The sequence below is a fragment of the Meriones unguiculatus genome, chromosome 12, assembly GCF_030254825.1.
Source record: "Meriones unguiculatus strain TT.TT164.6M chromosome 12, Bangor_MerUng_6.1, whole genome shotgun sequence".
In the NCBI taxonomy this organism is placed as follows: domain Eukaryota; kingdom Metazoa; phylum Chordata; class Mammalia; order Rodentia; family Muridae; genus Meriones; species Meriones unguiculatus.
This window is the reverse complement of record NC_083360.1, coordinates 32,096,678-32,121,349: the sequence shown is the minus strand read 5'-3', so window position 1 is coordinate 32,121,349 and position 24,672 is coordinate 32,096,678. Positions and strand designations below refer to the sequence as shown.

Below are 24,672 nucleotides of genomic sequence, written 5' to 3'. Positions count from 1 at the left end.
GTGCCCTCTTCTGGCATGTAGGCATACATTCAGGCATAATACTGTATAAATAATAAATAAATATATTTCAAAAAAGCCATCTCTTTATTTTAAATACTTAAGTGTTTACAAGCTATGGCAGCAATGCCTATATTTCCAGGAGCCTATAATGACAAAATTCAAGCAGTAGTAAGATGAAGAACAAGGTCTGCCTGGACTATGTAGCAAGATACTGTCAAAAAAAAGTAAATTTCAAAACTATTACTTGAAAATCATAAAGCATAGATATTTACATTACAATTCATAGAAGCAGCAAAATTATAGTTATGAATAGTAATGAAAATACTTTTTTGGTTGGGAGTCACATACAATGAATGTATTAACAGGGCGCAACATTAGGAAAGTTGGGTGCCACTGGTACAGGGAGAAGGCTGGGGTACAGGTCGGACACAGTATTTGTCTAGCATGCAAAGGCCTTATATTTAATCCTCACCAGAGAGAGATTGGGAAATTAAGGTGAATTGTTAAAGATAATGTAAAAGTCAACCTAGAGACAGAGGCTTTAGATCAGTGCCTGAGCACTTGCCTAGCATGCATAAGACCTGAGATCCCTAGTACTATAAAAAGACAGAAAAGTCAATCTATAGCCAGCCATTATGGCACACAACTGTAATTCCCTAAGTCTGAGTGAGGATGATGACAAGTTTTAGGCAAGTCTAGGCTATATAGCTAAATCCTGTCTTAAAAAAAAAAATATTAAAAGACTCTAGCTTTGAGCAGGGGCTGTTTTACAGTTAGTAAGTTTTCAATGAGGTGAAATTATTACTAATTCAACTATCCCAGTATCTCACCATGATGACCTGAAATATAGTCAACACTGGCAATTTTTCATAGTCTCTAAGAGACTGAAATTACTTTTTTAAAAAGAGGAAACTCAAATATTTGTTCTCAAGTTTCTGGTCATCTTCCTGTCTCATGTAAGCTAGAAAATTACATGATTATCAGGTTTCTATACAATCCAGACTGATGTGTAGAAATATAAAATAGCCAATTTTATTTTTAATAAAGTTCATTTATTTAAACATGAACATGTTTTTAACATAAGCCAATGAAACTCAAAAATATAAGTCTCTGGAGTATGGTAATAAGAGCAGAATATATTAAGACCACAAACTATATTAGAATGGAGTACCAATCCACTTATAAAATAGAGCTCAAATTCTTCTGGCTTAAAAAAAGATTAGATTTCTGGGCTGGGGATGTAGCTCAGTTGGTAGGGTACCTGACTAACATGTACAACATGATCAGAAGTTCAAGTTAATCTTTAAACTACTTATCAAGTTCAAGGTCAGCCTGAGCTAAATAAGACCTTGTCTTAAAATAAATAAATAAATAAATAAAAAGGTTTCTGGCCTTTAGTTGTAAAAACTGTAAATAAAAATTATGGGGGAAATTATATTACCCTTCCCCAGAAGAACAAAAAAATTATCAGAACCACTACTTCCAATTGTTTCATATAAAAATGAGATATTCAGAATTCAGTAGGAGGCTACTCAAAGAGCAAGCACAAATCACTCCTAGTTAAAATTTCATAGAGTTTTGAAATGTGCTCTATACTTATAAAATCTAAGAAAAAATTTTCCTCAAATTTTGTTGCTACTAGTATGAGCGGGCTTTTATACATACATATTTCACAGGCACTAATAGATATTAAAATATAGTTAAGGAGTATTTTCATGTGGTAGTACACACCATTAAAGGGCCTTTTGTGTTCTTGGTAAAATCAGAAACTATACTTAGAATCTCAAACGATAAATGGAGCTGTTCTAAATATTTCTTAAAAATCAGAAAAATACACAAAGATGTATGAGTTTCTTTTTTTGCCAAATATTTCATAAAGTATATATCCTGCTGTAGATATAATGAGTAAATATTTTTTCAGTCAGGCATGGTGGTGCATGCCTTTGATGCCAGCACTTGGGAGGCAGAGGCAGGCAGATCTCTGAGTTCGAGGCCATCCTGGTCTGTTTAGTGAGTTCCAGGACAGCTGGGGCTACACAGAAACCCTGTCTCAAAAAAATAACAAAATAACCTTCTTCATAGACCTAAATATCATTTGCAAATTATCCAAGGTCAGCTAATTGGTAAAACAAAAAGGCTTTTTATAAACTAATACTTTCAATCATGATATTACCACTTGTGACCCAGAAGAAACAGTTTTTCAGCCCAGCATTTCCAACAATAAACTGACATGTTTTTAGCTTGTTATATAAAAAATGGTTTCTCTAATTAGTCAACCTGAATTTAAACCAAAAAAGTTGTCCACAAGCTCTAAACCATGAAAATTTTTGCTGAGCTTTTTAATACAATGACAATAGTTGAAAGCTAGTGCCCCACACACTTAATCTCAGCACTAGGGAAGCAAGGAAAAGCAAGAAACTCTGTGAGTTCCATTCAGCACATCCAGAACTACAGAAGTTCCAGGACAGCCAGAGTTGCATAGTAAGATCTTGTTCAAAAAAAAAAAAAAAAAAAAAAAACCTAAGAAATATTTAAATTGTGCCTGTCTGTATATATACATAAATATATGGGTATATCACACAGAAATATATGGTCAACCTACATTTCAGCAGGCTTGTAATTCAAATGAAACAGAAGTCTGACTTTATTGGTCCCTGTACATTCATTCCTCACATGGATACAATACCATATGCCAAAGGCAAGTCACAGAATGTTCCAGGAGTAATTGACAAAAAATGTCACCTGATATTAAGCATTATGCTCACCTGACTACATAAGAGTATAACAAATCAAATAAATCTTCTACTACAGGAATGGCAGACACAAAACCTACCACCTAAGAGCTTAAGATTCCTTTAATGTGAAAACCCTAACTTGTATAATCTCATAAAAAGCAGTGTATGCTATCAAAAGAAACTAGTTTTTTCAATTTATCATGAGAATTTGCCTCTAGCCTTGGTGCAGATATAACCAAGAATAACCATCAATAGAAAGTACCATGGATATAATTTTGAAAAAAATTGAAACCTGTTTACTCTCTACAACATACACTTCTGAATGTATCAGCCTAGGGAGTGGATATGGCTCAGTGGTTTAAGAGCACTTGTTGCTCTCACAGAGGACGCAGGTTCAGTTCCCAGTTCCCACATGGCGGTTCACAACCACCCCTAACTCTAGTTCCAGGTATCAGGCATGAATGTGGTACATATTCTTATATATAGGTAAAACACTCATACAAATAAAATTAAAAACATTCTAAAAATTTATCTGTCTAATGTATAACACCGATAAACAGACTGCATTAGATTTTTAGTCTACATAAAATAGTATAAAGAGAATAATAAACAACATTTGACTGTAATTTGGCATAATCTGCAAACCTATCATATTAGCTCCATCTCACAAATGAAGAAACTGAAGCTCAAAGAAGTTGCCCTGTGCATAGGCACATAAATGAAACATTCAAATATAGGGTTTTTGGGTTTCTAAGCTCAGGCTTTTCACAAAACCACAAAAATGTCTACTCCTCTAGCCTGGGCTCTGCTTGCAAGTCTATATAAAAAGAAAAGTAAACAAAATGCTGTTTATTTCACAATTCAAAATATTCCTAATTTTGCAGGTGTTACACCTAATCTTGTAGGTGTAACATCTGAAATTGGCATTTTTAAGATTTTAACAGAACAAAGCAGGTACTGTAAGACCAATCTTTCCTTCTCTGAAGTTGATTTAATGAACCATTCTACTATTCTACTATTACATATAATTTTAAGTTTTTGTTTTCTCTAAGAATAAACTTCCAATCAAGTCATAAGGACAAAAACAAACCGAACAACAAACAAAAATACTTAAAACACAAGAAATTTGAGGGTTCATTGCTATAGCCCACACCAGGAATCCCAGCACTTAAGAGGCTGAGGGCATGAGGATCAAAGCCAGCCAAGGCTACACAGTAAAGGCCTGACTAAAATAAATACACCCTTATTGTGGTATTGTACAATTAAATATTTTCTTCATGTAAGAAAATAGACATATTTAAAGTAGAATCATTTCAAAGATCAAATCTGAAGTCCAAGTAAATTCCAGAGTTTCCAAATTCTATATGCCAACCCTTCTATGTTGAAGCAAGCACAAAGTTCCAATACAACATAGATAAAATTCACAGAAAATTCTCCAATATCACCTTATTCAAGTAACTCAGTTTACTTCTTTGCTTTGGCAGTGTTCACATACTATTAATAATGTACATAACAGCAAAAGGAGAAATAATCCTCAGAAGGTTAATAAACCAAAATGGAAGACATCATTCAAGAAGTTAAATCCTCTTACACACAGAAAAACAAAACCTTCAAGGTAAGAGTCAGCATTGTGTATTAGGTTAAAAGTATTAAGCACTGTAGCCAAATGCACCTTCCTATCTTAAATCTGGGTACCTTTAATTTGCTTCTGCAGCCTCTCTAAGCTTCAAGATAATTTTTTTGAGCCTCAGTTTTCTCAAATGCAAGACAAGACCTAATTCAAAACCTATAGGTTTGTCTTAAAATTTCTACTTAAAACAGTGAGTGGCCAGAAGCAACAAAATGATGACACTACTGTTTTGAAGAAAGTCTGTACTGATACTGGAATAAGAGCTCTTGAAGGCTAATTCACAGGGTCTTCTAAGTTTCAGAAAATCCATAATTCCAAATTTGCCCTGTCAGGCCAAAATTCATTTAAATACCCTTCACCTGATTATTCTTAAGATGTACCTTAAATATAAGGAACACCGAAAGTGTGGCCAAAGGCTGTACTAGCATCTTTGATTAGTGAGGCTCCAGATCTATACTATGTATCCAAGATAATCTCTGGGCTACCATCTCTTATCTACCTCAATAATAATAATAAACTTCCTAATTACTGCCTAAATAAAACCTCTCATCATTGGACAAATCAATACTCAGAAAAAAATTTACTTTTCAGAGGAGTTTTCTGTATTATGGACTCAGAAAATTCACTGTATTATTATGGGATAACTCAAGTCTATGGTCTCTATTCTTCAGATGGTTCGTCTGAGCCATTTATTCATTTAGGTCATTACTTCATCCCAGTACTCTATTACTTACCTTAAGCTCAAAAGTAAAAGGTAAATGTATTTAGTAGACTAGTTTTTGGCCCCACAAGATAACTTAGTCAAGGGCATAGTGGAGCACACTTTTAATTCCAGCACTTTGGAGGCAGAGGCAGGCAGATCTCTGTGAATTCCAGGCCAGCCTGGTCTGCACAGTCAGTTTTAGAACAGCCAGGGCTATAGAGACCCTATTTCCAAAACAACTAACTGACTTAAATAAATAAAATAAGCAAACCCTAAAATAGTCCACACTGAGTTATAATGATGTTAATCTCTTCACTTACTCAAGAACCATGACTACCGCATGCTTCTGTGATTTCACATATTTTGGGAAAAGACTTAAATCAAGGACTTTAAGGAAATTTCCATTCCTGCTTAGCATATATAAACTACACTGGGTGTACTGCCAACTTGCCAAAAAGATAAAGCCAATTGTTTGCTGAAAAATAACAAAAGCCTTCTTCTTCCAAGTTGGTCATTTATATGTCATCATCTTCTTCTCGTTGTTAGAAATACTTGTTATAAACCTAATCGTCTAGGCTGTCACTAAAGACGTACAACAGTTGATACTAGATGATCCAAATGTGGGCGATCCAAAGAGCAGTTTTGTTGGATTCCTATTAAACACTTGGATGAAACAACTCAATATTCTGACTCCATATACAGGCTGTATTTAGAAAAATTTGATCCAGTAAGTGAAAATAATTTTCTTCTAGATTAGCAACAAATATTTCACTGATCTCAGTTCTTCAATACTCAAGAAATCCTGTGATACATCTCAATCCAACGACACATGCCAAAGAACAAAAAAGCAAAATTTTCTGAAGAAAGGATTTCCATATTAACACCAAGGAGTTAACTGGTTACCTCAGTGACACCTACAAGATACTTACGAATTTGTGTGCAGATATTCAAAGGTTAGTTGGGCTCGGTTGAGACTGCTGTAATTGGTGAAGGCCATGACTGCAAGGAGTCTCCAGTGTTTACCCGTCAACGGGGAAGTATATATAGAGGAACTGATTTTCTCAGGATTCCGTCCAGTAAAGGGTAAATTTGTGCTTCTTAGTGACACACGAAACAAAATTTCCCCTAATATCTATCCAAAAATATAGTCAGATATTTGAAGCTGCAAGTGATTTAAGTATTTCAATGACTACGCTGTAATATTTTGGGAAGAACTACATCCTAAACCTACAGTCCTTAAGCGCTCCGAGGGTCAAGCTTCCTTCACGCAATTCCGACGCGCATCAAAAAACGAATGGTTCTGAATGGTCTTCCAACTTGGTAGTTTGTTACAGCTTCATCTTCACGTTCTTCGAGTCCTTTTCTAAGTCTCCTAACTTTCCTGCGAGGAATCTGGAAATTGACCTACTTCTGTCATAAAGCTGACGGTCCACCTACGTCATTACCACAGAAGACTTCGTCACCACCGAAGACGCCACCGAAGACGCCGGGCTCCTCAAACAGGTGCTCTACGAGGCGGTGCGGTGCAGTAGATGCTATTTCCGGCTTCCCCGGCTTCCCAACTGAAAGGTCCTCGGTGCCGACCGACGATTCCTTTCCCCAAACCCGGCCCAACACAGCTGACTCGGATACCACAACCACCACCACAGATGGCGCGGGAAATTACTCACAGCGGCCCACACAAACACCTCATGATAAGCCCCCCTCCCGAATCACCTCAGGTGCGCCCTTCCCCCACTCTCCTCAGAAGTCGGCCTCGGCCCCTCAGGCCCTCGCAGGCCCGGGTCCTATGGCCACCTCCTCGCTCCTGACAGAGAGGAGCTAGTCCCAGCTCCAGGGCGGAGAACGGGGGGCAGCGGCGAGCGCAGCAGCAGGGGCGACCGGGCGTTGCCTGCAGCTCGCAGATGCCTTTGTCCCTCCCCGCGGAACTGGAACTCAACCACCGCAGCGCGCTCTTGGAACCATGTGCCGCCTTCTCCGCCGCCTTCTCCGCCGCCGCCCGCGCGACCCGCGCCGCGCCTCGACAGGCGATGACGGGGCGGGCAACACGGGACTCGGCGTCGGGGATTTGTCCTGCACACGCCGCCGCCGCCACGGCCGCCTCGGCCACCGCTTTGTCTCCGTCAGCGCACGCAGCGCGGGTCACCTCGCTCCCTGCCGACGGCCCGTGCCTCCGAGGCCTCCGCCGCGCCGCCGGCCAATCACAGCGCCGCTGGTCTTCCCGCCCCCGCGCCGGGGCTCCGCCTCCCGATTGGCGGGCCTCGGCGGCCCACGTGACCGGATCTGGCCGGGCCGGGCCGCCCCCCGTCACGTGAGGGCGCGCGCCTCTCTTCCTGCTTGCCTGAGCCTCACCGCCATTTAAAGAAACAGTACCGGGGGCGGGCCGAGCGACGCAGCCGGGACGGTAGCCGCAGCGCGGAGCGGAGGAGCCATCTTGTCTGGTCGCCGGGGAGTCAGGCCCCTAACTCGAAGAAGCCCTGGCGCGCCCTCCCCCCCTCCCCGGTCTGGTAGGGCGAAGGAGCGGGCGTGCGGTCGATCGAGCGATCGGTTGGCGGCTCTTTCTCCTGCTCTGGCATCCAGCTCTTGGGGCGCAGGCCCGGCCGCCGCGGCGCGCGCCCGGTGGCCGTTGGCGCTCGCGCCGCGTCTTTCTTCTCGTACGCAGAACTCGGGCGGCGGCCTATGCTTTTGCGATTCGACGAGGAGTCGTCCGGGTGGTCGGCGGCGGCGGGCAGCTGCTCCGCCCCGCTCCCGGGGAGGCGGCGGGGGAGGCTGGGGGGGCCGGGGCCGGCCTGGAGGCCTGGCGCCACCCTTCAGGGCCTGCTAGGACCCAGTTGGAGGGACAGGAGGGGGCCGGAGGATGGCTGGTGGTGGGCTTTCTCCTTTGCCTTTTCCTACTCATGCCGCCTTAGTGGGGGCCGGGAGCTCTGGCGGCAGCTCCGGGGTGGGGATTCGAGCTCCGGAGTCGGAAGATCTGGGTTTGCTTCCGGGCCTAGCCACCCGCTGGTCGAGTGACCTTAGGCAAGTCACTCTGTAATTTGTCTGCGCCTCAGTTTCCTCCTCTGCCTATCAGTGTGTGTATGGAATTGAAAGCGCTTTACGGAAGCGTCGGTTTACATAAAAGGTGATTATTGTTTTTGTTTTTCTTTTGAGTTGCTAGAAGACTTAGCAATTGCTCATTCCCTGAAGTCAAATCCGGGAGCCTCTTATTGGAGATCGGAGGGCTCCCTGAATTTGTGTACAGAAACACGTTGGGGGAATGTATTCTAGGGCAGTGAGCCGATCCTTCCTTCCATAGCAAGTTTTCAAAGGGAGCCATGACCCAGAACAGTTTTCGCCACCGGGAGGAAACTGAGGCCTACATGTCATTTGGGACCCTTCACAACCAATACGAAGCCCCCGTTTGAGTCCCTGGTATATGTGAGCTGCTTCTTAACGCATAATGACTTCACTGCTTGGCTTTTATTCTAAGACCTTTCCTCTCACCGTAGGGTGCCTGAAGGGTGGCTGATGCGTATGGTACAATGACACCCACTCTAAAGCAGCTACGATAGAAGTGAATGTGTTCAGTAGAATCAAGAAGTGTAATCTTTGGCCCAGTGATGGTTCTCTGCTGCTCGTCCTGGTGCCTGACTACTTTTCGTTCATTGACCGTTTTCAATGACCACGATTGACACCTATCATTTGCTCCTATTTTGTATCCCTGGTTTATGTGGTTGATAGTGAACAGGCTAATTTTTAAATGGTGCTGCCAAACCCAGCTAATGGTGCACGTGAATTTAGCAAGCGGGCTCCTTGGAACAGATTGAACCAGGTGTTGGATTCCTGAAGATGTTTGGGGTTTTTTGTTTGGTTTTTTTTTTTTTTTTTTTTTTGGTTTGGTTTGGTTTGGTTGGATTGGTTTTTATTATTAATTGAAGGTTAACATTCTCTGAAAAGTTTTGTTGGGCTCTGGCTAAACCACAAAATCAGTATATTTGGAAATAATTTGAAGCTTAACTTTTTCCTGGCCAGCCTTGTATTCTAGTTGCTTGCAAGTGTGAGACTTAAGTGGCCAAAATGCCATTTTGTTTGTTCGTTAATTGTCAGCTGCTTTTATCAAATTCCAGGCCATTATCCAGCAAACACTATAAAAATGTTTGAACAGTTGAATTTCAAACATTTTCGTTTTGTGGAGTGGTGCTTCTCAAGTGGTACAGCTCTCTAAGCAAGTGAACACAAACATATTTAAGTGTATTTTGTATGATTAGATGTTACCAATTCTGATATTTTATTCAAATGTCTAAAATAAGTTGACTATTCCCTTTACCAAAGGGCCAGAGACAAATGATTTTCTTTCAAAAGAAATGACTGTTTTGGAGAAAAATGTGTTGGTCTTAGCTCTTTTGTAATTAATCTGGATGTACCTCAAAAGACTCTTTAAGACTGTGATTTTAAAAGGCTTTCGTCTGGAGAAAGGAGAAGAAAAATCGACTGGAACTTAAAAGCTTGAAGTTCTGTGACAGAACATGGATGTCCAGGATTGGGGGTCACGAAGTGTCTGCAGTGGTTGGAGCAGATGCAGCTTTTCAGTGGAGCTGCCACCATGGACTCCAGGTCTCCAGATTTTCAAGAACTGGACCTGTGGCTGAGAAGAGCTTGTCAAGGTATGACAGGAACTCTGGAGGTGGTTGTTTTGTATTCTTCAATTTTGGAACTGTTGATGTTGCTGTGAGTAAAGAGGCACCGACTCACCAAGCACTGCCACCAGCACTGTTTCTGGAAACTTGAAGACCCAAGTTTCTGTCCGGACCCTCCATGCGAACTGACAGCACTCCATCCAAAGTCAGCTACGGTACTTGTCATTTTCCAAAATGCCTTACTTTCCATTTCTGCACCTTTGTTTTCTTTACCCTGGAAATGCACTTCTGTGGTTCATCACCTGGCACAGCTCTCCTATTTCATTTACAATTAAGATGCTCTCAATCCTGCGACTCTCCTAACATTAGAAAGAGTGCCTTTAGGATAGCTTTAATCTTCTATGTGAAAAATCTGGTAAACATTCCTCGCATGCATTTATTATTTTTCTGTATAGCAAATGCTGAAAGTAAGATTTATGTATCTTTGCCCAAACGTTGAAGCCTTTTTAGAGCAAGGAACCTTAATCCTCAGTGTGTACATAATTGCTACATTATTAATAGCATTACTCTTGATAAAGTAATTCATTAGATCTAAACCATGTTTCTTTCATGTTTTATTTGTTAATTCTAGATTTAAAAAAGAAATCTTGGCAACCATATGACCCGAAAAGGAACTAAGAGTCAAATGAAAGAAAGATAGAACTTGTTAAGGTGAAGGTTAGGACAGTTTTTAACAGACAAGAACATAAGACAACATTACGACACCACTGAAAAAGTTATGGGTAAAAGTGGTATGTTATCTAAAAATCTCACGGTTTTTGTGCCAATTTTGAAAACACTTTTTCTCCCTACCAACTAATGTCCAGCAGTCTGAACACAAATAACTGCCCCACAGTAGGACTTTAAAGCATTTCCTATTTGGTGTCTCCCTGAGACAGTTACAAAATTACTTTTGTGGGAGAACTTTCAGCATTTGCTCATCCAGCTTTTATTTTTCTTTTTTGCTGACCTCACCTCTAGTAATTTCACTATCACCATCTAAGCCTGGTTTTTGAATACCATCGGTTGATATGCTGACAACAGACCCCCAACCCAGTGTTAGACTCCTGTGTTTATTATAATTTCATGTATTTGTTACCTGTTTTTTCACTGCCCCTTCTAGTCCTGTGCCTCCTGATTGCTGAATGTTCACCTGGACCCTCTGATGACCTTCCTTCTATTCCATCAACCTACAGACCTGGTACCTGGATTTTTGTCCATGGTGATTCCTGCCACCTTACTACTGAAGAAGACACCATTCCAGTGGACCACTGTGACCCAAGAAGCATTCAGCCATCATGATGTGGCCTTTACCTCCACTCCTGTCCTACTCTGCCCAGATTCAGCACAGCCCTTTATAATGCAGTCAAGAGTCTTCAAGCCAAATAACTAAAGCTATTTTATCATAAAAAAGGCCAAGTTTATTCCATAAATGTACAGCTCATTTCTGCAGTTTAAAGTCTTCAGAGACACTTAGTAAACTTGGACCGGGGGATTTTGTTTGTTTTGTTTTGTTTTGTTTAAATCGTCAACACTGAAGAAAGGCATCATCTCTGAGAACAGCATTGGACCATACTCCACAGTCTAAAATGATTAAAGTTTAATGAGCTGCCTAGGATCCTGTCAAGGTCACTGGACTCCTGTTATTTGCCTACTTCAAATCTAGCTGTCTACTGAATGAGAAAGCAGATATTCTGACCCATTGGGATCAAAACCAAGGCACATTGATTTCCTCCTAGTATCATCTTTGGGTTACTCAGGAACCAAAACTTTTCATACCGATTTAAGAAACTCTACTAAGGACTCCCTTTATCTAACCATCTCACAAGTCTTCAACCAGATTCCTGAAAAGGCCTCTTGATACATCAAGATAGAACCTATATGGTAATTTTCTCTGTTTATATAGCACTTTACAGGTTCAAAGCACTTTCATATACAGTTAGGTAATTACCAACACAGTCACACCACTTTTTGAAATGAGAAAACAGGCGTTTAAGAACTTAAGCAATTATCCAAGGTGACACAGTAGAAGGTAGTCCTTCTGACTCCCAGTCCAGTATTATTCTTGGCATTACCTTAGCCTTCACTTTATCCACAGTATTAAAATGGCTGGAGACTGAAAAATGTACACGTTTCCAATTTATATGGTGCCCAATAGAGCACAGTGTTTGAAGTGCAATCATGATAACTACATCTAGATCAGAATCCCTTGATGACATCCCTTAAGTGTAGGAACAATCAGTCTCCATGGTGATTGATGATCTGCTTTTTAAAAAAAGAAACAAGGGTATACAATACGAAACAAATATTTTTTAGAGTTTCTTGTTCATTTTCATGTTCTTCCCAAGAGTAGCCGAAATAATTTCAAATCTGTACTTGTTTCTGTTAATTGCTTTAAGTCTTATTAATGTTACTGGACACAGAAAGCTTACCGATAGTCTTCTGTCCCCAAATTAATAGGTAGAATGAGCCATTTGCTTTTATATGTGTATATAATTTATATTTTTTTTTGTTGTCCAGTGGGTGGTAAAATAGATAATAAGCATTTCCATACAAATTTCAGTGTAGTGTTTTAGGGTCTTAAGACATGCAGCGAAGTTTCATTTAGCTGTTTTGCCCAATGTGTTGTACATCATTTAAACACAGATTGCTGTGGGGTTTTTTCCAACATTCTTTTTAACAGAATGGAAATTGTCAGAGCTGTGTAACCAGTGCTTCTTAATTATTGGCAGATTGGTCTAGAGACCCCATAATAAATTCACTGTCTTTAAAACCACCCTTTCTCATAGTTTGTCATTAACTGATTGAATTAGCATGTTACATCTGAGCATTACACATTTTGATTTTTACCTGTTTGTCAAGGGCACCTCTAAAATATTTGTGATAATGGGGGAATTGACTTTTGTCTTAGTTGAACTAGCAATAGCTTCCCAACGTTGTAACTTTTAAGGGGATTGCTTCTCAGGTAGGTAAGGAGGAAAAAGGGAAAAGATCTTCATAGAATTAGAGTTGTGACCCAATGAGACCTTACTGCCTAAGTCAAGCCATCCAACCATGGACTTCTCAAAAGTAATATTTGCAAAAAAAATAAAAAGATGCATTTCCCAGTGCTATTACAGCTTAAAACCGAAAGTCTTGTTCTCTGGTAGTCATTTTCTTGTTCTCTGGTAGTCATTTTTCATACAGTTATTTTTTATCAGTTCTTTAGGAATTTCATACAGACTCTCCTAACTTCCCCAAAACTCTCTCTACCCTCTTTCAGTTTCATGTCCTCCCCTTCCCCAATCTCCCCAGCTGTGTTGCTCAGATTCTCATGGGGCCATCCACTAGAGCATGGTCAGCCCTTTTAGCCATTTTAAAGCCCAACTTTAATCAAAATTTATAATAAATTCAAGCTTTAATTCTACCAATCTGTAGCATTAGGAAAACTTGTCTACTTATTTTTAGCATTGCGCTTGCTTACCCACATTATGGTTTCCATGACCTATTTTTTGTATTTCAGCATTTTGTGAACAACTTATCCTTATCACTGGTTTTGCAAAGGCTTTGTGCTCATGAAGCTCCTTGAAGAAAAGCTATGTGGAAGTCCAGAGTAAAGTGAAGCTGCTCTGGATGAAGTAGTGAAGCGGGAATAGGGGTCTGCAGCCTGCCACCACCATCTTCCTTTACTACTATGGTGACACCTCAAAGGACTTCCCTATGTAAAATTCTTCAGAAAATATTACTTGGAACCACTGCCCTAGACAACGTGTTTGACCTGAATGGCATTCTGATCTTTTATGTATTTCCAACTCAGTATAGTTCATACTCAGTTAATGCTGAACATGTTTGGAGATGGGTATGCCTTTAGCAAGAGAATGATCGTACAGCATTGTTGAATGAAATTTTATTAATAGCATTCCATCCACGGTGGACTTTGTGAAGTTGGATATAGCCAGAGAGCAATTCATATATATCCTACACTGAAGAACCCCATAACTAATGGTACTGGAAGTACATAACTTGGAAGTCATGAAACTTGGATATATGAACTGCCTGAAAGCTGGTATTGAAGCTGATGCTTCATTGAGACCATCTTAGACCAAGTTGTTCATTTGCCCTCTCATTGTGTTACTCCACATACAGAGGGTAATGATTAACTGTGAAGCAGAATTCAAATACAGTTTTTCCTGCTCATCATTCATTGCCTCAAATTTTGGGTCATGTGATACAACTAGTAGTGATTAGACGGCTCCATGTTTTTGTTTGTTTGTTTGTTTTTTGTTGTTGTTATTTAGTAACAACTTTTCAGGGCTTAAGCTAAACTTCTGTGTCTGCCTATTTAGAATTAACTACTCAACTCTACATGGACCAGATGATCCTGAAGACACATTCTCTAAACATCATTTATGTGTGACTTCAAATACAGCTGGAAAATTTTCCTCTACCCAGTGAGATATTCTTTAATGATTAGTCTTCATGCCTGGTACCATCAACTGTGTATCATGGGCATAGTTGGACATAGACATTTGACTCGTCTCTAGGTCGTGATAGCTTTCTAGGCACTTCAAATAGCATATTGCCAACCATTTTGCTGGAAAAGTAGACTAACTTGGAAAAAAAATCTATAAATGGCAGCTAAGGATTTTTTCAGTATTCTTGAGTTTCTGTCCTTGTATATATTTTCAATAGAATTTCATCTGTCTCATCCTATCCCTTTATACTGGTTCAGAGTGGCTGACTTTATTCCTTACTATGAAGTATTCTTAAGGCATTAAGATTATTTTTTTTTGTAGAAAGGATAAAATTCCAGAATATCCAAATCATATAGTGAACAAGACTTCAATTTGTGACCTGAGAAAATCTCATTCTTCATAGTCAAGGGCCAACTGCCATCAGCTACTCTTAAGTACACAATTGAAACTGCCTCCTTTATATCATGATTCTTGCCACAAATCAGACTCTGATCTAATTAGACTGCTCATGGTCAGCAAATCAAAATCTGGATGACATCTGCTTGTATATACAACTATTTGTAAAGAAGAAATCACAGATTTCGCTTTTCTATTATCTCTACATTGTTAGCTCTTTATTTGTAGTAAAAAGTCTGCACTGCCAGTTATTCCTTCCTGCCATACTCAGTTAAAGTGAAGAATCAAGAATCTAATCAGTGATTGGATAAGTAGGAAAAGCTAAAACCTAAGGCAAAAGCCTTCATCTAGGACCTTTTCTACTATCTTCATGCCTCGGATCTCATCTAAATCAACAGTGCCATCTAACCAGTCTGAGGCCTTGACTTGCCTTTAAGATGATTCTTGGAGATGGGCTGTATTACAGAAGGTGAAGACTTGATTACCAAAGAAAGTAGAGCCAACTATGACAAGCCTGGTTCTACAATCCTATTGCTCCCAGATGTAGCATAGACTCCTAACTAGAACCTCAAGTCTGCATTGAGGATAGAGCCTTCTAAGCTGGCAGTTCTTGCACAGATGAGCAGGAAAATGAAAGCTGCTATACCCAACTGGCCCTTTAAGATCCAAAAATTATGTCTGGAGTAAACCCTGTGGAATAACTCTGGAGTACCCAGGACAAATCTAATTTACAGAGCTTCATTATTAATCTGCCTGTCCTTCAAGATGATAGCTTAACTATTGGTATGGCTGGCCCTGCTGAAATTACTGTTTGTCTGTTTATTAGTCTTCAGCTCTTAACCTGCCTTTTTTTTTACATGCTACTTCAATCAGACTAACTGGCCTTGAGAAGACTACAGTCAGTTTCAGCCTCTCTTGTGCCCAGTTCCAGCAAGGAATTTTGAATAGAAGGAACCTGTACCTCTCCCCACCAGAACTTAATATTCACAACAGGAAGGACCATGCTGCATATTCTTCAATCAGCAACCTCAAGTAGAGAATAACCCTGCTTATTTTCAATGCTTGAAACAGCTATTTTACCTAAAAGTACAATAGCAGGTTGAAAGCAGAGTACATTGCTGTTTTCCTGTGGTAACTCAAATGAACATGATTGACCAGGACTCAGAAATTACAAGTTCATCTTAACAAGAGACAGAAAGCAACACCAGTTTACTGCTAAACTTTGCCACTAACTCAAACACCCTCACAGACATGCTTACCAATTAGGAGGCTGGTTTTCCTGCTTCATATCACTAATGTACTGGGACTGATAAATGTGAGTTGAAAGCAAACCTATGATGACTTGTAGAGTATGATGCTAATGGAAATTATTGTTTATTCAAGCGAATTGTAAATTTCCTGAGGATTTTTGGAATTTGATTACCAAGGAAGAAATACCAGCTGCCAAAAGTCAACTTTATGGGCAAAGATTAAGCTTTCTGTATCTGGTCTTATCCTGGATGTTAGCTGTTTTGTTCTGTTTTGTTATTGCTCGGCATCCATTCCATCTCACTATAACAACTTCCTGATGTTTTTTGAAACCATCTCTTCCAACTTCCAGTCTGTGTGGTTTAGACTTTTTGAATCTTGTACTGGACATGCTATTCCAATTTCATCAATCGGCAAAGTCCATCTTGACTCTAGTGATTGGTTCAAGAATGGATGCATGATTCAAGTTTGTTCAATGATAATCAACCCTAGGCGTTTTACTCAGTTGTGGAGAAGTTCTCATTACTTAGATGCTTGAGTGTTACAGGAGAAAACTCAAACCAACAGGGCCTACTATGTTGAATGACTCAGGCAGAGAATGAAGCCAGTACAGAGGGAAACAGAGCTCTGATGACATTTATGCCCCTGGATCCAACCGTGCCTGAAGCTAGTGATATCCCCTGGACTTTTCAGTTATGTGAACCAATAAATACCCTTTTTGTTTAACTTACTTTGAGTTGGGTTTCTATTACTTGAAATTAAGTCCTGACTACTAAAAGTATTTACCAGCAACGAAACTTGTTTTGGTCAAGTTCTTAAGGTGGAGGTCAAGGCTACATTTAAATTGTTTTCTAAAAAAACAAACAGAATAATATAATACAGAAACATAAAAATTACTGGTAAAAATTCAAGAAGAGATTGGTTGAATACAATATGGTTCAGCCATAAAAGAAAATCTACATAGTTGTTAACAACAGGGCATTTATTGTGAGTGGGCATAGAAAAATGGCCACAAGGGTAATTAAGGGAGACAAGCTAATTGATAGAAATGTATGGTGTGAACTCCTTTAAACGTCTGCTTATCTTTTCATAAAAAGATCTGTTAACTGGCTTGAGCAGTGTAGATTACATGAGACTCAATTTCTGTATTTGACTTTTTTACACTACCACATTATTAAACTATTTAAAAATAAAGCATTTTAAAAGTAAATGCCTACTATTGGACCTTGGCAAGTTACTTAATCCTAAGTTTGTCAAATGATTAAGAATAGCAATAACCTCTGTAGAGTGAATCTAACACATTTTTGCATTCTGCAAGATGGCAGATGGCTACACTTTAGAAAGCTTACAGTTCAGCAATTGTTTTTTAGTTTTTAAAGCTTCCTTTAAAACATCTTGAATCATCACGACTATCAGAGCTTGATAGGTTCACCTTCCATGAGAAATTATTCCGGATTTTGAAGTGATGGCTAAACTGCTAAATCTGATGGCATTGCCTACATTAGGCAAAGAGAAGAAAATGAGTCACTTTTTTAAAGTCACAGCAATAAAAGTAAGGCCTTTGGATTGCTAAAGCTGCTACACATATACCTTGAATTTTCATCTTAGAAAAACGTGTGTATCTTAAAGCACTCGAATGCTGTGGCAGTGTGACATTTACATCCTGGTTACTGGTCCACTGAAGATTCACTATTTAAATGTTATAATGTACATACATTGCTTTGGCCTACCCCAAATCACTTTGTTCACTGGCAGAGCTCCATTCTTCCTTTGAAAAGCTGTTCCTTTTCCATATGACATGGTTCTGATGGAACAGTGCATGACAGTATACTGGCCTCGTACTCCTGGCCAAGGCCAAACTTACCAAAATTTATCTCCCACCAGGACTTTAGATTTTTTTTTAAATATATATTGATGTTCAGCCTGCATGTGTATCTGTGTGAGGGGATCAGATGCCCTGGGAACTATGGAGTTACAAAGAGTTGTGAGCTGTCATGTGGGGCCCAGTTCTGTAGAGGCAGCCATTGAGCCATCTCTCCACCCCCTATTTTTAATGTTTTTTGAGACAGGGTTCTTCTGGAACTTGCTTGTAGACCAGGGTGGCCTTGAACTCAAAGAGACCACATACCTCCCAAATGCTGGGATTAAAGGCCTCCACTACCGCTGCTTGTCAAGGATCTCAGATTTTAAAGACAAATGAGAGGCAGAGTGGCAGAAATTGAATGGTTCTGATAAAAATGTCCCAAAGAAACTATACAGGCAATGGTGCATAATCCTCTGGAGAGCCCTAAAACCTGTTTTCAAGTCCAGTTACTCAGGTTTTCCTTTATTGTAGCCTATCACACTTCTATAAATTCACCTTTTGTAAGGAAAAACCGAGATTCCAAGATGACTCAGCAGATAAATCTACCTGCTGCCAAATCTGACTGCCTCTGTTGGGTCCCTAGTATCTAGATACTAGGAGAGAACCAACTCCAATAACTTGTCCTCTGGCTTCCACATTTGTGCTGTACATACATACAAAATAATACAATTTTTAAATGAGTTCCTATTGGTGGTAACCAAATGACATGAAGGAAACAATAAAATAGTGAACTTCAGATACTCATGAAACCAATTGATTATTGCCCTGGAACTGAATTAAAGGTAACCCTTCTAGAAGTCTTTGGGAAAGGGAAGCTCCCTCCTCCCCCTTTCTGGGTAAGGCAACTAGTAACAGTATCCTACCTTGATCTTTGGAATAATAAAGCAAATGTTGGGGCCCAGAGACCAAAACCATTAGGCATAGATGGTCATTTGTTCATTGGATAAATTGAAGAGAACCGTTTTCAGCCAGAGACATGGCTTTTAGGCAAGAAATAAACCCCTGCTCCTTTGTGCAAGCTAGCGCTTGAAGATAAGTTCCTAAATTTCTAGATTAAAGAATAAGTTTGAGGTATTACTAAAATCTTCTAAAAGTAACATGATTAACTGTAAGAAACCCAATAATTCATAAAACAGGGACCATAGAAGCTGTAAAGAAAACAATAGATGCACTTGGCTATATAAAACAAATCTTTGTAGGTTAGACTAAGGATGTATCTCCGATAAGATAGACTCAGGAGTACTCTCCCCTATACATAGGATTTCTATGAATTAACGACACTGATAGTTGTGTCACGTAACAACAGCCATATATTCCAAGAAATGCGTTGTTAGGCAGTTTTGTTATGTGAACATCAGAGTAGACTTAACACAAACTAAAAACACCTAGTATAGTATAGGTGGCTCATTGTTTATCAAAATGTGGTACATGCATGGAATTGTTAGTCATTTAGTGTTGTTTTATGCTAGGTGTTTAAGGCTGTCACAGTCTGCCATAAGAGAGAGGAAATACTGCAAACAACATCAGCCTTTAAAGGAATTTTTGCCCATGTCATACAGTGGGTGATAGAGCTGTGACCCCCTCCGGTGGGCTAATCTGTGCTTGAGCCATTGAGCTCTTCTGCTGGAAAACATCCAAAACAGTCAGTGAAACAAATCGACCAAGGAGACCATTCACATCGATGAGACGGCAAGAAGTTTAAACGCCAGTCACCTACAGCACTGACAAAAATCCGCACACAATTGTTTTTAACATTTTTGGTGGGAGTGTAGATTGTACAAGAGTTGTAGATGGTAGAAGGTGGTTTGACAAAAAGATTGAAATGTATGTTTTCTAGCCAGCAGCCCATCTTTAAAGACTGCCTCAAGGAGCTAAAAATAATAAGATGTACAGATCTTGATATAAAAAGTTTACTTAAACATGGATGTCAGATTTCTTAGTCAACTATGGTCTGTTCATAAAGTATTTCTTAATCAAAAAATATATAGAAGAAAGTTAAAACTTAAGAACCAAAAATAATAGTGTCTAAATGAAAATTAAAGAAAAGAGAGCTAGAGAAATGTCTTAGAGATTAAGAGCACTTGCTGCTCTTGTAGACCCCAGGTTCACTTCCCAGTACCCACATCGCAGCTTACAATCATCCCTAATTCCATCTAATGCCTTCCTTACTCAGACCTTGCATACCATGTACATGGAGGCAAACACACATCAATATTTTTAAAAGCCACAAGATACAAAAATCTAAAATAACAGTTATCTACCGTGGTAGGAAAAATTGGGAATAAATGAGAACTTATTTTCACATTGGTGGAAATGTACATTGTTTCAGTCTTTTCTGGATGGTGATTTGATATCAATTAAAATTAGAAAACATTTGAATAAAAAGAATACTGAAAATGGAGTATAACTTTTAAATTTGTTACGTTGAGCCTGGACTTTCTGATTCAGAACATAATGATCACATGGGCAGCACAACACTAAGAAACAGGTGGAATGATTGCTGCATGTTGGAAGCCAGCCTGGTAATAGCTAATCCCAGGAGGTGTTTGTTTGTTTGTTTGTTTGTTTGTTTGTTTGTTTGAACAAAACAAGCTCGAGGTGGTGGTGGTAGAGCACCTGCGTCATTCATTCAAGGCTTGATTTGGATACCCAGCTCTAAAAGAAGAATAAAATAAGGATGAATTTCACAACTACACTTGGAAGACACTTGCATTCCAGATGACCGATGCTCAGCCTTTGGAAAGACCTCTCCCTACAACAGAGAAAGGGCTGACCGTTGGCCACATTCTGACAGAAGACTGATCATCTTTCTTTATTCAGAGTTTTCAACCTGGGGGTCACCACCCTATCATATCCTGCATATCAAATATTTACATTATGATTCATAGCAGTAGAAAATTTGAGTTATGAAGTAGCAGTGAAATAATGTCATGGTTGGGGGTCACCACAACGTGATGAACTGTTAAAGGGTTGCAGTATTAGGAAGATTGAGAACCATTGCATCTGTTCTTCAAATAAACATACTTCTCATCTTATTTGGCAAGTATAATCCTACTAAACTCAGGTTTTCAAAAAGGTAGAACCAACAGGATGTTGGGAGAGTGGTTGAGTCCAGATGCAAGGGTCTAATAACCCCAAAGTCTTTGTTCTATCTGGGCTTCCACCCACATTGGAAGTAGATATTCCTCTACTTAGTCCTCACACACACACACACACACACACACACACACACACAAATCTGCTTTGCTTGATTTCTTTGTTCTCAATAAACCAGTACAGATGACACAAAATTAACAATCATACCTACTAGGGTTTTTTAAAAGATTACTTCTTATATATTCAATTTTCTGTCTGCATGTACATCTGCATGCCAAAGAAGGCACCATATCTCATTATAGATGCTTGTGAGCCACCATGTGGTTGCTGGGAATTGAAGTCAGGAACTCTGGAAGAGCAGTCAGGGCTCTTACCCTCAAAGCCATCTCTCCAGCCCATCCTACTAGGTTTTGTTTTTGTTTTTGTTTTTTTGTAGCCAGAGACATGAGCAACTTTTGAGACTTGCTTTAAAAGTGTGCCCATCAGCCGGGCACAATGGTGCATGCCTGTGATCCCAGCACTCTGGGAGGCAGAGGCAGGCAGATTTCTGTGAGTGTAAGGCCAGCCTGGTCTACAGAGTGAATCCAGGATAACTAAAGTTTCACAGAGAAACCCCATCTTAGGGGGAGTGTCCATCCCCCCTTCTTCCACTTGCCAGTTAGAAGGTGGACCCAGTGCCCAGGTCTTGAGCCATGTTGCTGCTGAAGAAAGGCCTCTGTATAAATGTTAATAGAGCTATAGGACAGAAGGTTGCTGATAAATGTGGGCCTGTTTGCCTTTAGACTTCATTTCTATAGTAAAAGTTGATCTTCTTCACATCATATTTGAGACTTTTCTCTCCTGCACAACTAAACTTAATCTGCCCACAAATAATTTAATGGAAATATTTTTTTAGGAATAGCTCATTCCATGTGTACTCCTGAAAAACCCTGCCCTTAAGCCGGACTCTCAAACAAGACAGGGCTGTGCCCTAGGTAGAAAACCAGAGGAGTCACAAACCAAGCAGTTATCTCCCATTGAAAATTAAATTGCATCCTTTTTTTATTAGCCAACTGAGAACATCCGTGGGTGGACTCTGAGGAGAGGACATATATAGAAGTCCACAAACAGTGAGACATCACTTTTTGGATCGACATTGCTGTGTTGATCTTCGTGCTTCGACACTTCACAGAGAGAAATGTTCCAAAGAACTTCTTGGGGCAATCCAACTGAGTCTTGTGGCTTTCACTGACTTGTCCTGACCTTCTGAATTGTACTGATTCCTGTTGCTGCTTGGTGTTGGCCTTTGGACTGGACTGCTGGACAATAAAGAATGGACTCATCCCAAAGAACTTCTTCTAAAAAGGTCTACAGCATCCTTTACCTAATAACCTTCTTTCACCCCTACCTCTGGTCAGTGGTTGGAAGGGAGGTAGAAGTGCCTACGAACCCTAAATTAGGTTTGGTGAAAAATCTAAACCTACACCTGTTTCACAACCTTGAAGCCTGAGGTTGATTCCTAGAACCCATTTTTAAAAAGCTGAATGTGGTGGTGCACGCCTGCAATCCTGGCACTTATATTGTAGCATGGGAGGCAGAAACAGGAAAATCTCTTGCAAGCTCATTGGCCAGCCAGCCTGGAATTTGCAGTACATCAAAACCAAGAGTTGCTTCAAAAACCATCTTGCTTCAACAAGATGAAGGAGAGACCTGATTCCCAAAGTTGTCTCCTGACCTTCATACATATGTCTTGGCATTCAAACACACACACACACACACACACACACACTCACACACAAAAAAAGAATTTGAAAGCTTCAAATGCTGGTTGCTACTAAGAATTGAAGTTGAAATAAGCTGTATTGGACATATACATAAACTGAGAAGCCCATTGAAAAGTTAGAGTTCTTTGTTCAAAGATTATTAATTAAGCAAAATGTGAGTATTTTCCAGACATGAGGCCCTTCTGTGTATATGGTCCTGTACAGAAAAGGACCCCAGTTATATATTTTGTTCACCTACCCCTTGAAGGTTAGCAACTTTAAACACACTCATAAGACCCGCCTTTTTGTTCTGGCCAGTATTTTATATCATAACCACAATATGATGAGTCTCATTTATTGAAGCTAGGCAGAGGGCTATGTTTTCAAATCAGATAATACTCAGAGTGCTCTAGAAGAAGAAAATGAGTCCCTCAAGTCCCAATGGATACACTTACAAAACACTCCCTTACCTAAGGTTCAGGAAACATTTCAGAAGAAGGGGTGGAGAGACTGTAAGAGCCAAAGGATCAGGGACTTTTCTGTGAGACTGTGTCTCTTAGTAATGTCAGAAGCTACACCCATAAAGTCTCACCAACATGATAGCCTAAACATGAGCTGAACAAGAGTGACACCAGTAGACATGCCAAAGTGGATGGGGAAAGCCCATGGAGCCTCAGCCTTACACAAAGAACTTCAAACAATGTAAGAATGCTAAGAGTAGGAGAATACCCCTCCTGAAAAAGATCACACAATTGGTTATCCAATTCCAAATGATCATCCCTGAAAACATGCATACAGGTACCATTATACAGACAGAGTAGGTTATGTTTAGGAATATATATACATATATGTAATAATAATGAAAAAAGAGGCCATGAATTTTAAAGAGCAAGAAGTATACAAGAAGGTTTGGAGGAAGGAAGGGGAAGGGAGAAATGATGTAATTATAATCTCAAAATTGAAAAAGGAACAGTCAGGCATGGTGGCACATGCCTTTGATCCCAGCACTCAGGAGGCAGAAGCAGGTGGATTGATGTGAGTTCAAGACCAACCTGGTCTACAAAGCAAGTCCAGGACAACCAGACCTACGCAGATAATCCCTATCTCAAAAAACAAACAAAAAATTAAAAAGAAAAATATATATGCTGGAAAAGGAAGGAAGGAAGGAGGGAGGGAGAGAGGGAGGGAGGGAGGGAGGGAGGGAGGGAGGGAAGGAAGGAAGGAAGGAGGGAGGGAGGGAAGGAAGGAAGGAAGGAATTCCCTTGACTCACATACATTTTGTCTACCCAGGTTTCTTATATTTATGTTTGTGAGCCTAGCGTTTAATGGCTGAGCTATCTCTCCAGCCCATCTACCAGGTTTCAAACCAAACTGTTCCCGAAGAGACATTGGTCTCTTTCAGTCTAGAATTTGATGGACTCATCAAGGTAGATGCATAAAAGCAAGGCATTTTAGTCCCTCAGAGAAGGAAATTCTGATAATATAAGACTAGCTTTCATTTATGAAACTTCAGCGCACTGTGCTCTGCAGTTTCCATGTGTCATCTCATTCTGTGGCTCTGGGGTGGATTTTCTTCCACATCATAACTTATATTTATAGTTATAGGTCATCTAATGCTACTCAGAGTCAGCTTGTTCACATACCCAAAGTCCATGACTGATTTTAGAAAATTGAGAGGCCTTGCCATGAGAGTCACCACATGAAGGCAGCTCTGCAAATTACTGGACATCATGACTGCTTTCTCCTTTTGATATCACTATCTCCAAATCTCTGTCTCCTTACTTAAAACTTTTCCACATCTCTGAAACACTAAGCACTTCAGGACTTGGGCTGGACAGGAGGCAGCAATGTTGACCTTCTGCTGGGACCAGAAACAAAAGCTGCTAGTGACAGATGTTTAATATTTCCTTTAAAAATTTTCTTTCTCACTGTGTAGCCAAGGCTGGCCTGGATATAGCTGTGTAGACTAGACTGGGCTTGAACTCACAGAAATCTGCCTGCCTCTGCTTCCTGAGTCCTGAACTGTCCTGGACTCACTCTGTAGTCCAGGCTGGCCTCCACACAGAGATCTGCCTGCCTCTGCTTCTTGAATTAGCATTCAAAGAAAAGCATGCACCGCTATGCCTAGCTGTTGTTTATTATGAATATT

At 40.0% G+C, this 24,672-nt stretch overlaps 2 protein-coding genes and 1 non-coding gene across 3 annotated transcripts in view; 2 read left to right on the top strand and 1 right to left on the bottom strand.

Annotated features, from left to right (window-relative positions):
* The window catches only part of Morc2 (MORC family CW-type zinc finger 2), a 47,978-nt gene extending 40,745 nt beyond the window's left edge, over positions 1-7,233 (bottom strand). Inside the window, exon 1 of the mRNA XM_021652247.2 lies at positions 5,998-7,233. Within this exon, the coding sequence (XP_021507922.1) occupies positions 5,998-6,065 (68 nt within the window). The 5' untranslated portion in view covers positions 6,066-7,233. The remainder of the gene's footprint in view (positions 1-5,997) is intronic.
* Positions 748-884, top strand: LOC132646932 (U4 spliceosomal RNA). Its single transcript, XR_009585257.1, has one exon. It is a non-coding gene; the product is annotated as a U4 spliceosomal RNA (small nuclear RNA).
* A 300-nt stretch (positions 7,234-7,533) lies between the features above and the next one.
* Positions 7,534-12,499, top strand: Tug1 (taurine up-regulated 1; the record flags this gene model as incomplete). Its single annotated transcript, XM_060365261.1, has 2 exons — positions 7,534-9,899; positions 10,847-12,499. A coding segment is annotated over one exon (444 nt), but the record flags the coding sequence as incomplete, so codon positions are not given.
* Positions 12,500-24,672: the final 12,173 nt, after the last annotated feature.